Source organism: Hipposideros armiger, unplaced genomic scaffold, assembly GCF_001890085.2.
Source record: "Hipposideros armiger isolate ML-2016 unplaced genomic scaffold, ASM189008v1 scaffold_3, whole genome shotgun sequence".
Classification (NCBI taxonomy): Eukaryota; Metazoa; Chordata; class Mammalia; order Chiroptera; family Hipposideridae; genus Hipposideros; species Hipposideros armiger.
Genome location: NW_017731353.1, coordinates 1174010 through 1187869, shown reverse-complemented (window position 1 = coordinate 1187869; position 13860 = coordinate 1174010). Strand labels below are relative to the sequence as shown.

The following is a 13860-nucleotide window of genomic DNA, read 5'->3' as shown; positions in this document are numbered from 1 at the left end:
TGCGAGACCACACACAAGTTTGATCACCCGTCAAAAATTATTGGAGCTTGGATGGGATGTGTTGCCACACCCACCATACTCGCCTGACCTTGCGCTGTCAGACTTCCATTGGTTTCGCTGTCTTCAAAACTCCTTGCGTGGTATAACGTTCAGTTCAGATGAGGCTGTAAATCAGCACCTTGTTCAGTTTTTCGCAAATAAAGACAGGTCCTTCTATGAATAAGGAATTATGAAGTTCACTGAAAGATGGCAAAAGATTATCAAACAAAACGGGCAATATATCATTGATTGATCTTTGTTCTTTATATAAATAAATGACCTTTGAAAAACATAGAGAAAATATGTCATGACTTTTCCGAAAACCCAATATAATAGCACTTAATCCTGTGAGACAGGTGCGTTTGTGCCCATTTTACACATCAGAAAGTTAAGGTTTGGGGAGCTTGATATTGATCACAATAACCTAATTCGTAGAGGTCAAAATCAAAGCTCACACTTTTTATATTTTGGAGTTGAAGTCCACACACTTAGAGCTTGAATTATACTGTTTACATCATAGAAAACAAATTATGATGTGTCTGGCAGCATAGTTTTTCAGATTTTATTTATTTCTTACAAATAAAGAGCATAGTGTGAAGTAAAAAAAGTATAAATCCCTCATTTCTTGTCTTCTTATTCCAATCCCAGGAATACAGTGTCTATGGAATTCCCTGACATTTTCTATGCACATATAATTATATGGTATTAATCATAGAAATCATAATAATAGCTCCATGTATGCCAAAAAAGAGAAAAGAATGCTACAGTGAACAAGGGGGTGCATATATCTTTTCGAGTCAGTGTTCTGTTTTCTTTGGATAAATACCCAGAAGTGAAATTTCTGGGTCATAAGGTAGTTCTATAATTAATTTTTTGAGGAACGTCTTTACTGTTTTCTATAGTGGCTGCACCAGTTTACACTCCCACCAACAGTGCACGAGGGTCCCCTTTTTCCACATCCTCACCAACATTTATTCCTTGTCTTTTTGATGATAGCCATTCTAACAAGGTGTGATGCGATATCTCATGGTGGTTTTGATTTGCATGACCCTGATGATTAGTGATGTTGAGCATCTTTTCCTGTGGCCTTTGGTCATCTGTATGTCTCCTTTGGAAAAATGTCTATTCAGATCCTCTGCCCAATTTTAAATTGGATTTTTTTTTGTGTGTGTGCTATTGAGTTGTATGAGTTCTTTATATAGTTTGGATAGTAACCCCTTATCAGACACATGAGTTGCAAATATTTTCTCCTATTTAGTAGATTGCCTTTTCATTTTGTTGATGATTTCCTTTGCTGTGCAGAAGTTTTTTGTTTGATGTTGTCCCACTTGTTTATTTTTGCTTTTGGAGTCAGATCCAAAAACTCACTGCCAAGACCAGTGTCAAGGTGCTTACCGCATATGCTTTCTTCTAGGAGTTTTACGGTTTCAGATCTTACATTTAAGTCTCCACCCATTTTGAGTGCATTTTTGTATATGGTGTAAGGAGGTGGTCCAGTTTCATTCTTTTGCATGTGGCTGTCCAGTTTTCCCAACACCATTTATTGAAGAGGCTGTCTTTAGTCCATTGTATGTTCTTGGCCCCTTTGTTGTACATTAATTTAATCACATCTGCACGGGTTTATCTCTGGGCTCTCTATTCTGTTCCATTGACCCATGTGTCTGTTTTTATGCTAACACCGTACTGGCACGTAGTTCTGATGACTGTAGCTTTGTAATATAACTTGATTAAAACCAGGGGGCATGATGCCTCCAGCTCTGTTCTCCTTTCTCAAGATTGCTTTGGCTGTTTGGGGCCTTTTGTAGTTCCATGCAAATTTTAGGATTGTTTGTTCTATTTCTGTGAAAAATTCCAGTGGAATTTTGATAGGGATTGCACTGAGTCTGTAGATTGCTTTGGGTGGTATGACCTTTTTTAACAATAAGAATTTTTCCAGTGTTAATTCTAACCACTTACAAACATGGTATATCGTGTTGGGCACCTTGGCTTCAGAGACAAGTGGGATGAGGGCTCAGCTCTCACCCTGGTCTCTTTGGGGCAAGCATCAGAACTTGTTCAGGGAGGGCTGCCACTGGTCATCACGGTCCCTGGGGTGGTCACAAGCTTCACAGCACGAGCCACTGGGGCCCATTTTTCTTGGGCTTTTTAGCAATTGAGTCCAGGCCACTTGTCTCCCCACCTGCTTAAGAGAATTCACTGAGTATTTGCTCATGCTTGCTATTTAAAAAAAAAAAAGATTTTATTAGGGAATTGGGGGAGGGGAACAGCCAAGTTGTTGTCCTTCAATCTTAGTTTTGGAGGGCACAGCTAGCTCAGCTTCAAGTCCAGTTGCCATCCGGCTGCCTGATGGCAGCTCAGGGCAGCTCAATTCAAGGTGTCATGTTCAGTCTTACTTGTGGGTGGGCGCAGCCCACCATGCCATGGGGGAGTCCAACCGGCAACCTTGTTATTAGGAGCACATGCTCTCATCAGCTGAGCCACCCTGCCACCTGTTGGCAGCTCAGCGGCAGCTCAGGGTGGGCGCAGTGTCACTGGCCCAGGTGGGAATCCAGCCAGCAGTGCTGTTGCTCAGAGCTCGCTCTCTTAACCAACTGAGCCACTCGGCTGGCCCTCATGCTGGCTATTTTTCTAGGTTGGTGCTGGGTGCTCAGATTGAGTGTATGTGGGGCTGGGGAGGGAGGTTATAATAAATGAGACATATATCCCTCCCTCCAGGAGCAGATAATCTAATGAGAGGAGCAAATGACTCCAGTACCACCAGTGGAGCAATGGCTCTAAATGTGCAAGGTATGGAGTGGCTTGAAGGGAAGGACCATTACCTTTGCCACCAAGGGTCAGGATGGACCCTTGATGGATGAACAGGAGTTTACCAGGCAGAAAATGAGGGAAAAGCATTCTGTGCAGAGGGAATGTCATGCAAAGGCAAGGAAGCACAGAGTGCAGGGAGATTCATGGGAGGAGAGGCTGGGATGGGAGGTGGGGGTCAGACATAGGAGGGTTGTGTGCAGAAACCTGAGGACTGGGACTTCATTCTTAGGGTGAGGGGCAAAGCAGTATAAGTGGGGGAGCCTTGTTAAATGGATCTTGGCTGTGTGGAAGAAGGATGAGAGGGGAAGACATTGGAGGCAGTGGGATTGGCTAAGGGGCTGATGATATAATCCAGGTAAAAAAATGTTGAGGGCCGGAACTAAAAAATGAAAGGAACAGCAAAAAGAGAAAAGAGTGGCTGAGTTTGAAAACAAATTTATTGTAGATGAGCAAACTATCCTCCTGGCAATGGGGTGATCACAGATGGCTCCAGATGGTGGTGTGGGTGACGCTGGGAGGGGAGATGGTGGAGCTGATCCAGAGATGGAGAAGTCAGAAGGGAAGCAGTTTTGGGCTTGGGGAAGGTGGGACATTCAGCTTGGGATATACTGAGGTGAAGGTGGGACATCCGGGTGGCTGCTGGAACTATGCAGCTGGAGCTCGGGGAGCCTGGCCAGCGACAAAGCTAGGCAGAGCTAAAGATACAGGCTGCTTCCAGCTGCTGGGAGGTTGCAGAAGGGGAAGAGAAAGGCAAGGGTTCAGGGAGCCCCAGAGTTTTAGGGATAACCCAGTTTGTCTGGAAAAAAACAGGCAGAAGCAGGGGGCGAAGTAGGAGAGACAAGACTGGTGTGTGTGCTTGTGGGAGTGGAGTGGGACTGGCTAGACGGACAGCTCCACGAGGACAGGGATGTCAGTGGGGTTGTCACTGCTGAACCCCCAGTGCCCAGCTCCAGGCCTGCATGTGGAAGGTGCTCACACAACATGACTTGAATGGATGGACAGACGGATGAAGGATGCATTACCCACCTCACCATCCTCTTCTCACATCACAGAGCTGCTGGTGGGGTGCCTTTCTGTCTTCCTGGGAAGGTCTCCCACCCCTTTGCCCACAGTCTCACCCTCTGTAGCAGATGCCTCTTGAGGGTCTAAACCTAGACCTGCTCCAGGTACTCTGTGATCACACACTGCCCCTCCCACCTGGGCCAGAGCTACCAGGGCAGAAGTGGTCACCTGACCGAGGCCGGCCAATCAGAGTCTGACCTGGAAATCTTGCCTCTGGATCTTCTGAACTGAGATGTGTACACTTGGGTGGCTGTGTGCCACATATCCCGGTATGCAGAGCACATGAAAAGGAGGGCCAGAGTGTGAGAGAAGGAAAAGCAAGCAGACACCCAGGCAGAGGCAGACGAGGCAGTGTGGGCAAGATAGAAGAGAAATAGGCCTGGCTCTGGCCTCTTTGAGGCTTGGCTATGACCTGTTTGGGCTCTGAGTGTCCTCGGTTCTAGCCACTAACCCCACCTTGACCTAGGCTGCTGTGTGTGTATTTCGGTTTCCTGCTGCCCAAAGGCCCATGAGTGAGGTGCCTCCCCCTGGGCCCTGGCATCTATCTGTCTGCCTTCCCGAGTGGTGCTTGAGGCCTCTTGCAAACAGACTCTGGGTGCTGGATGGAAACGCCACCACTTGACTTGCTTGGTGGCTCAGCATTGGGAGGGACTCAGCACATGGTATGGATGGCAACACAGAGCCCGGGCCCCAAAGACCCGCATGTCACTCGGGCTCTGCTTGTGCTAAACGCCCGGTGAATGTCCTCGGTCCATTTTCCTGGGGTAAACCACTGAGGGAGGCACTGTCACCATTTGAACAGGTGTTGGCTAATGAGTTAAGGCCACATGGTCAGGAAGTGGGCGAGTCAGAATTTGAATCCAGTTCCTCAGACTCCATATTCAGTGTTTTGGGGATGTTTCTCATGGAATTCTTTTTTTTTTTTCCCTCCTTCTGCTGTGGGAAAAAGACCTGAGAGATGCCAGAGGTGGGGGCCTGGGCCAGAGGCACTGACACTCTTTGGGGGACCCTTGTGGTCCTAATGAGATGAGCTAAGGGTCATCCCGTTCTTGCCCAAGTCTGGCATGAACAGGGCTTGAGGCAGTGACAGCTCAGACCGTGATGTCTAGCCCAAAAATGCAAAGGTCACTTATAAAGGAGGCGAAAGCTTTGATAGTGAAACCTGAACGAACGCGTCCTCACAAGGAGCCGGGTGTGTGTCCCGGGGCCCCGCAGCGCCGTCCCCGGCGTCTGGAGTGGTGTCTTGCAAACAGGTGCAGTCAGGGCAGGACTGAAACCACGGGCTGCGTGTCTTCCACCCGGCAGCCAGACGCTCTGAACCCTGCCCAGACACGGCTTGGGGGCAGGCCGCAGATGAAAGAGCCCCCTACATTCCTGCTGGTGACCCGCTGAAACGCACGCGTTTCACATGCTTTTAGGGCAACTGGGATTTTCGTCTTCAAGGAGCATTCCTGAGGGTTGGTGCTGGAGAAGGGCAGGGCTTTCTTCAGCCCCCATGAATTGTTCTGGCTTGTAACCAGGCCACCTGAACAGGGCAAAGCAGCCTACCAGCTCTTGCTAGAAGGCTGAAAGGTCAGCGGGGCGGCAGCTATCTGCTCCTCAAGCCCGTGGCTGGCCTGGCCAGCGTCTGGGATGAGCTGGAGAGGAAGCTGGAGGCCAGAGCCTGGGGCAGCCCTGAGGGGTACTATCTGGGGTGGCTGCAGAAACGGCAGCAAGCCAGGAGAAGGTTAAAACAAACATTTATTTAACAAATTATATTAAGAAGACAGACAATTACACAGTGAAACTTCCCTTTGCCAAGTACAAGAGTCGCCTCAAATAAATACACGCCATGAGGGCGCTGTTCCCGTGCGGGTGCACACGGCCCTCCCGAGGCCCCATGCGGCGGCACGGCCGCTCAAGCACCCTTTGCTGGCAGAACAGAAGCAAGCCCTGTCTCCTGGTGGTGACAGCCGTGGCCACCACAGGGCTGCGTTCAGAACAAGTGAAGAAAGCTGGGCTCACCCAAGGGCACCGGGCGGCCGAGGGGCTGAGCGTGCGCGTGCCCGGCCCCTCCGCCAGGCCCCCCGGGTACAGTAGACAGTGAGCTGAGTCAGATGAGCTCAGCTTCTGTGCACCTTGCAGGCACGAGGCTGCTTTGTCAGGGCCCTTCTCTGCCCTCATCCTCAGGCTCCCTAGTTCTCAGAGGAGCTGCAGGCCAGGCTTCCCCACAAATGGCAACGGATGGGGCAGCCAGCAGACCCAGGGAGCCCTCGCTGGGTAGAGTGAGCCGGGCAGGCGGGCTCTGGCCCCAAGCTCAGGGCCGATGGCGCGGTGGTGTGGTGACACCAGCAAGGCTGGTGGCGGCTGTGGTGTCCATTGCTGGACTGGAAATAAGGTCATCGTGAGGCGTGTGCTTATGTCGGGTGGCTGGCACCATGGGCTCTGGGGCCAGATGGGACTTAGGTCCAAATCCTGTCTCTGCCACTTACCAGCCTTGTGCCTTGGACAAGTCTCGGCTTCTCTGTCTGTAACAAGGAGCAAATGACATCCCCTTCTGGGTGTTCTCCGAGTGGGGGCGTGACAGGAGAAACATGTGCTTAAGGTGCCGCCCTGGTGCCTGACAAGGAGTACGGGCTCAGTATGTGTCAGTCCTTCTTGTCCCCTCGCTGCCTTTCCCCTCGCGTGACACGGGGGCAGGTGGAAAGGCTGGGCCCCCACCACCGTCACTGGCTTCTCCCCGCCCACCACACAGCAGTGAGGACGTCGCAGCACGGCGGGCGGGCAGGCTGCGACCCTCGTGCCGGGAGGCAGAGCAGCTGGGGGCCTAGCCTGCTGTTTCTTCTCGCTGCCGGGGTTCTCATCTCTCCAAGTGGAGAAGGGCCGCGGCTGATATTAGTTCTTGGACGGGGGTGGGGAAAAAAGCCTTGCTATAAATTTGCAAGTGAACCTGGAGCAAGGTACTTAACTCCTTATCACCGCTGTGCCCTTTCCAAGGCTTTTGAATTTTCAGTGGGAAAAGAAGAGGCCGCAGGACACTGTGCTCTGATTAGTCCTTTTGGGGGGACGAAGGGGGGGGGGTGGACAGCAGCTGCACTGGGGGGAGCTGGGGGGCTGAGGGCAAAGCCGCTGCCCTTCACATTTCCAAGGGAAACCCAGCCCTCCCTCCCCACTGGCCAGAGGGTTCTCCCCAGAAAGAAGCAAAGGGTGCGTTCCCTTACATACACACGTGCACGCGCGCCTCTAGCCTACTGTCACCCACACGCTAGCTCACCCTCAGCCCCCTCTCCCAAGGCAAAGACACAGAGTGTCAGGAGCAGCCTAAAATCTACCACAGCCAACTTAACACTGCCACCGCTGGGTCGTCTTAAGCTGGCGTTGACTGCCACGTTCACGGGCGACGTTACACCTCTCGGCTTGCCTGAGTCCTCACAGCTTTGCCCTCTTCCAGGTGGCTCTCGGGGATGTGAGTGAGGAGCCATGGACACCCTCCCTTGTGGGCCCATCACTCTCCCTGCTGGGCTGTTCCTTCTTGCTCCCTGACAAGGTCCCAGATCGTCATATTTGGACCTTCCAGGGCCCATCAGACCTGCTGATGCCTGGCTGTCCATCAAGGGAGAAGGGCTGCCGGGCGTTACCGGTCAGAAATAATCTCACAACTGGGTATGAAAAAAGGTCCGAGGACAAAGTGCACAAACCACATGGACAGAAGTCATCAGAGCTCTGACCCCCAAGCCTGCTGGATGTCACCCCTCTCTGGTGGGCTTCAAGTCACACAGGTCACTTGGTTTTGAACCAGCCACCCACCCATCCAAAAAGCAGCAGTAGACACAGGTTCTCTGGGCCCCTGGGGCTTCCTCAAGTCCCTAGAAACACAACTAGCTTATTTCAGTGGGTACATTTGAGGCCAGTTAGTCCGCTCCCTCCTGGTTCATCACCGATCCCGCACAGGGACCACTGCCTCTTGGCCCTGCGGGTTCCACAAACTGCCTTTTCCTGCCATCTTGCCGCATGGGAGGCACGGGAGTCTCACCAGGGACGTCCTCAGGTGTCGGGGAAGGTGGGGAAAGATGACCACTACTCTAATGCACAGAAATCAGGAGGTATCAAAATGAAGACCAAGGGGTGACGGAGGCGGCAGAGCTGAGGGGTCTGGAGATGGCAGGGCTGACGCAGGTCATGAGGTATTTTTTGCCCCGCCCCAAATAGCCAGCAGCCGTCCTCCTAACTGTGTTGGCTGGTTCCTCTTGCACCCCAGCCACCCAGCTAACCATGTGCCACCCTGGGAACTGCGGGAGGAGGGGCCTGTCCCTTGCTGTGGCAGTGGCTCTCCTGTGCTGCCTTCCTGGTGGGGGAACCTCCCTGCTCCCCACGGCCCACCCACACGCCATCCTCCAGACACACATCCAACCTCCCATCCAAGACTCCAACCATCTGGTGACCCCCAGGATGGGACACCAACATTCTGTGGAATCAGGACAACCCCCAACAGGCAGACAAGGCAGGCCACTGGGACGAGGGCCCAAGCCTCAGGGGATGGCAGCAACCCTGTTCTCATGGCAAACATGCGTGGAGTTGAACTTGGCAGCCGGCGCTGTGTCCACTGGCCATTTGTGGCAGAAATGTCAGTGCTAGCCCCAGTTTGGTGACCTGGGTCAGATGGACTATTCAAAACAACTGTTCCTTTTAGCAGAGGCCATCAAGACACAGCCTGGCTCTGTGGAGCTGGTGACCACGTGTCCATGTCCCTCTGGCACTGGGCGCTGGCTCACAGAGCCTCTTCACCCGATGCCCTAGGAGGGCGTTGCTGTGGTCACCGGATCAGGGCACTGGGCTGAGGCAGTTGGCACTGCTGTTGGCACGTGGGTGTTAGAGATGAGCCCTTTGGGAGGAAGTGGGTGAACACAGCATCCTGGGCAGCAAAACTCATATCCAAGCAAGCGCCAGTCACTCTGCCCTCCTGCCCAGACGACAAGTCCGCTCTGTGCCCGCGGCTGGGGCAGCTGCTCCCCGACCTCAGGACGTCCAGTGTGTGAATCAAGTGATGAGTCCAAGCAAGGGCTGTCCACAGTGGGGCAGGGGACCAGGCGTGGGTCCACTCGGCCACCGGCTTCTTCCGTGTCTCCTCAGGGTCTCCGTGTAATGCTGGGGGTACTTGATGCCACTGGCGTGAGGACTGTTCCATGGCAGCCCTGGGTCTGGGGCCATCAGTGAGCCCTGGAGGGTCCTGTACAAAGTCACTACCCCCTCAAGGTCTTCCAGGAAGAAAGCAATGGCTTAGTGGCAGGCGAGAGTCGGTGAAGGGAGCCGGTGGCAGCACTGGGCGGCCTGAGCAATTGTCTAGGGCCCTCAGCGGTGACTCCCGTGGTGGGTAGGGTTGTTTATAGGACGACTGGTCATCACACAGATACGTTAGGAGCCGCTGGTCACTACAGCACACAGATTAGTTGAGGTTATGAACAGCGTCCCCAGGGAGATGGGGTGTCATGTCAGGCAAGCCAATGACTGAGGGAGTAAGAGCTCAGCGCCCAGAGGAGCCCCCGGCTGGGGTGCTCGGCAGTCTGGGCGGATGATGCGTCTTCTCCCCGCTGGTGGTGGCCGGGTCCTCAGGACTGGGAGATCTGCTGACACCGGGTAGGGCTTGGCGGGAGCCTGGCAGCGGCGCTCTGCTCCGTGCGAAAGCTGTACTCATACTGCAGGCGGGACAGAGAAGCACAGTCAGGGCATGGGGACAGCAGGGAGGGCCGCCCCACAGCCTCAGGCCGAGCCTACACAGAGGCCCTCACGGCACCTCACTGGGTACCCCATGTGGGCGTGGCTGCTCCTGTATGTATGTGCGCACGGACTGCAGGTGTGAGCTGGGTGACTGCGCGTGTGCAGACACGCCTCTGCAGGTGGCTGGCTAGTTTGTGACGACTAGTACCTTTCACAGTCCCTGGCCTGCTTCCCGCAAGGTGAGACCTCAGTCCCAGCGGTGCCCAAAGCCACGATGCCGGTGGCAAACATGCTGGAGCTGACTGCATGCCCGGCTGTGTGTCCAGCGCCCTTCCTGCCTCCCATGACCCAGCAGACGGTCCTGTCGTCCTACTGTGAGAGGAGTCGCACACTGGTAAGGGACAGATCTGGGACTCCACCCCAAACCTGACCAGAGGCTGGCTGCAGCCACCAGGCTGAGGGCACCCTGTGACTTGCCGCTCCACTCAAGTGCCTCTTGAGCACTTGATGACAGACACTCTGGGTGACACGGGACACACCCTGCCCTAGCTTTCCTCACTGAGTCCCCAGAACCACTCCCTGAAGGGCATGTGAACAGCCTGGCTAGCTGATGAGACCTGGAGGCACCTTGAGGACAGCACCCCACAGGCCGTCGGGCCTGACCAGGGTGGCGCTCAGCAGAGTGCGCCTGTGCTCAGCTCAGCCTGCGGCCTGCCCCGCGCCACCGCCCAACCCTCACTCCTGAGACCTGAGCTTCCCTAACGGATCCTGGTCACGAAAAAAGAGTCAAGGTAGGTTCTGAGTCTGATGGAAATTCAGAGAACGGGCAGTACCTCTGTTGTGGGGACAGGGGACCTGAAGTTCACCTTGAAGGTCAGATGGGATCTCAACACCCATGTGTCGGGCAGGGCATGCCAGGCAGAGGAGTGGGCACAGGGGAGGTGCAGGTGAGGTGTGCAGGCCTGGTGGAGAGGGGCCTGCAGACCTGAGGCAGGGGCCAGAGGTCAAGCGGGGAACAGCCTGGAGCTCCATGCCAGAGCAGCCAGGAGGTCCTATGGGTTTTACGGATGAGGAGCTTAGATTATTAGGTCAGTGGCTGTCAAACATTTAAAATAGTATTTAAAACCTTTGTAGCAAAAGTCTCATAAAAAGGGCTCCCCTACATAAAACTGCAAGGTGGAGCTGCCTAGCTGCGCTCGGCCACCTGGTCGCCATCTCCAGGGAACACTGGGGGTGGGCTGTTAGGAAGATGGTGGAACCATTCCAGCAGGAGGGCAACTACCAGGCACCCCCTCGAGGTGGGCTCCAGGTGCCCTTGCCCACCTCCTCCTGCCCGGTGTGCTGGCAAGGCCTGCCCAGCACCCCACTCCCCAAGTGGGCTGCCTGCAGCAAGGAGGCACTTCCGGGGCCAGGCTGACAGAACAGCTGAGGACGGCAGGGTTTCGAGCTTAACTGTGTCTTGAGCTTCCTTTGCCTGCCAGTCCCACATGGCTCAGCCGAGACAGACAGACACAGATCGGGGCTGGGGTTGGGTGCGGGGGTGAGGCCGGGGCTGGTGCCGTCCCTGTGTGACCAGCAGAGGTGAGCAGCCTCAAGCAGCCACTGGAGCCGCGAGGCCCCAGTGAGGCTGATGCTAGGACTGTGGGCCCCACAAACAGTAACTGCCGCCAGAGGGGTGGGGAGGGAAGGACTTGACATCGCAGGGTGACCTCAGGCAGGTCTTTTCTCCTCTCAACCTCAGTGAACTCACCTCTAAAGTGGGGTCGCGTCAAGAAATAAGTGTTGGTGAGGATGTGGAGAAAAGGGAACTCGCATACATTGTTGATGGGATTGTGAATTTGTGCAGCCAAAACAGTATGGAGGGTCCTTAAAAATTAAAAATAGAACTACCTTATGACCTAGCAATTCCTCTTCTGGGTATTATCTGAAGGAAACAAAAACACGAACTTGAAAAGATAAATGCACCCTATGTGCATTGTGGAATTATTCACAACAGCAAAGACAAGGAAACAGCCCGTGTCTATGGATGATGAATGGATAAAGACGAGGTGGTGTACATACACAGAGGAATATTACTCAGCCATAGAAAGAAGGAAATCTTGTCATTTGCGACAACACAGATGGACCTTGAGGGCATTGTGCTGAGTGAAATAAGTCAGATGGAGAAAGACAAATACCATATGATCTCACTTAGATATAAAATCTAACAAAACAAAAAGACACAAAAAACCCAACCAAGTTCATAGATACAGAGAACAGATTGGTGGTCGCCAGAGGTAGTGGGTAGGGTTGAGGAGTGGGTGAACTGGCGATGGAGGTTGAAAGGTACAAACTTCCAGGTATAAAACAAGCAAGTCATGGGGAGGTAATGATCAGCATAATGACTGCAGTCAACAATACTGTATTACGTATTTGAAAGTTGCTAAATCTTAAAAGTTCTCATCACAAGAAAAAAAATTCTGTAACGATGGTGATGGATGTTAACTAGAGTGATCATTTTGTAATTTACACAAATAGTGCATCATTATGTTGTATACCTGAAACTAATATAATGTATGTCAATTATACCGCAATTAAAAAAAAAGCAGTCACAATCCACTCCCAGGGCCTGCTGAGGGTGGGATGAGGCCCAGCCGGTTAAGGGCCCACCTCCTCCAGGACTAGGCAAGTACTCACTGCTCATTTAATAGCTACTTGGGAGAATTAAAGCTGCCCCCAGCCAGCTCACTTTCCTGCTCTCTCCTGGCCAGGGCGCAGGCCAGGGCCTGGGGACTCCAGCTCCCAGGAGGCTGGCAGAGCAGTGCAACTCCGAAGGCAGCTTTGGGCAAAGTCCTGGACAATAGCGCCACCTGGTGGCTGATCCGGTGCATCACAGCAGGAAGTGTTCCTTCACTCGCTCCATCAGCACCCACCACATCCACCCTGGGCTGAGAGCCCCACGAGTGTCAGGGGTGGGCACACTGGGCAGGGCACCCTGGGTCCAGGCCATTAATCCAAATGGGCAACACAGGAGGGAGAGGAGGCTGGGGGAGAGAACATGAGAGCATTTCTGCCAGTGGCTGAGGGTGATCCCCAAGGAGAACACAGGGGGAGCCACTTGGCTGGGGAGATGTGGAACCAGGGATAAAGGGGTAGAAATTGGAAGCACTTGGAGGGCAGGGTAGCTGGAGTTACAGATGTGCAGATGTTTCAAGAAAAGCACATGAGGTCAGAAGACAAGAGGTCGGGCCTGGCGCTTTGGGTGAGTGGGCCAGGGAGCCAAGGGAGGACCCAGGACCTCAGCAGGAGCAGCTCTGGGTGGGTGAAGGTTCCAGAGAGAGAGGCGCCCGCCGATGTCCACAGAGGAGTGTGGGGCCAGGCCGGGGAGAGGACGGAACCTAGGGCAAGAGATGCAGGCCTCAAAGAAGCTGTTAACAGCAGGCTGATAGAGCCCCTGGGGGTCCTGTTAAAATGCAGATTCTGACCCAGAAGGTCCTGGATGGGGCTCAAGATTCTGAATTTTCAACCAACTGCCAGGGGACATTGCTACTGCTGCTCTGGGGACCAGTTTCGTTCTGTGGCCCAGTCAATGGGACCTGGGAGCAGACGTGGATGGGAGTGAGCAGAGAGTGAAGGGCTGGGGTGCAGAGGCCAGGGGGCTTCACTCTGGCTGTTCTGAGGCCATGCCTGGGGCAGCAGAGGTGAGGCACCTCTCAACAGAGGGAGCAAGTCCAGGGCCAGGCCCCAGACCGTTCTCCTTTGGAAGCTTTGCTGTGTGCCCTGCTCTGCAGGGCTCTGGGCCAGGCTCCTGGGGGCTGTGGGGAGCACACGGGGCAGTCAGGCTTCCTTGATTTGTTGGGGGCTGGTCTGTACAGAGAACCCATGAGCGGAGATGGTGGTAGTAGCCCCCGGATGGTCACAGCGAGAGGCCCGGGTCTTCTGCAGACCTGGGTGCCGGCAGAAGTGGGCCCAGAAAAGGGAGCTGTGGCTTTCTGGATGGCGGGCTGGGTGGGAGACGGAGGGGGAACAGGGTTATTTCCTAGCCTGGGCGAGCAAGTGGCTGACCAGGGCTTGGTGGGGAGTTGTAAGGCCAGCCCTTGTGGCCAGTGGTAGGGACGGGGTCACTGAGGAAAGGGGCCATGGATGGGCCTTGAAGGGTGAGCTGCTAAATCCCTGTTTCTCTCCCACCCTGAGGCCGAGGGAGGCAGGGAGAAGTCACAGAACACACACGGCCTTTTCCTGGCTCTCAGCCTGAGTACACCACCACCCCCCTCGAAG

General features: G+C 54.0%; 1 protein-coding gene across 6 annotated transcripts in view; it reads right to left on the bottom strand.

Moving 5' to 3' along the window:
* The window catches only part of MVB12B (multivesicular body subunit 12B), a 192688-nt gene that overhangs the window by 8147 nt on the left and 170681 nt on the right, over positions 1-13860 (bottom strand). For 4 of the 6 annotated variants that reach the window (XM_019636394.1, XM_019636354.1, XM_019636345.1 and 1 more), the window contains exon 10: positions 5632-9581. The exons of 1 other annotated variant lie outside the window; for it this stretch is intronic. In XM_019636394.1, the coding sequence (XP_019491939.1) occupies positions 9495-9581 (87 nt within the window). In that variant the 3' untranslated portion in view covers positions 5632-9494. Of the gene's footprint in view, positions 1-5631; positions 9582-13860 lie in introns of those variants that run through there. One more of the 6 variants, XM_019636374.1, reaches the window with a different exon arrangement.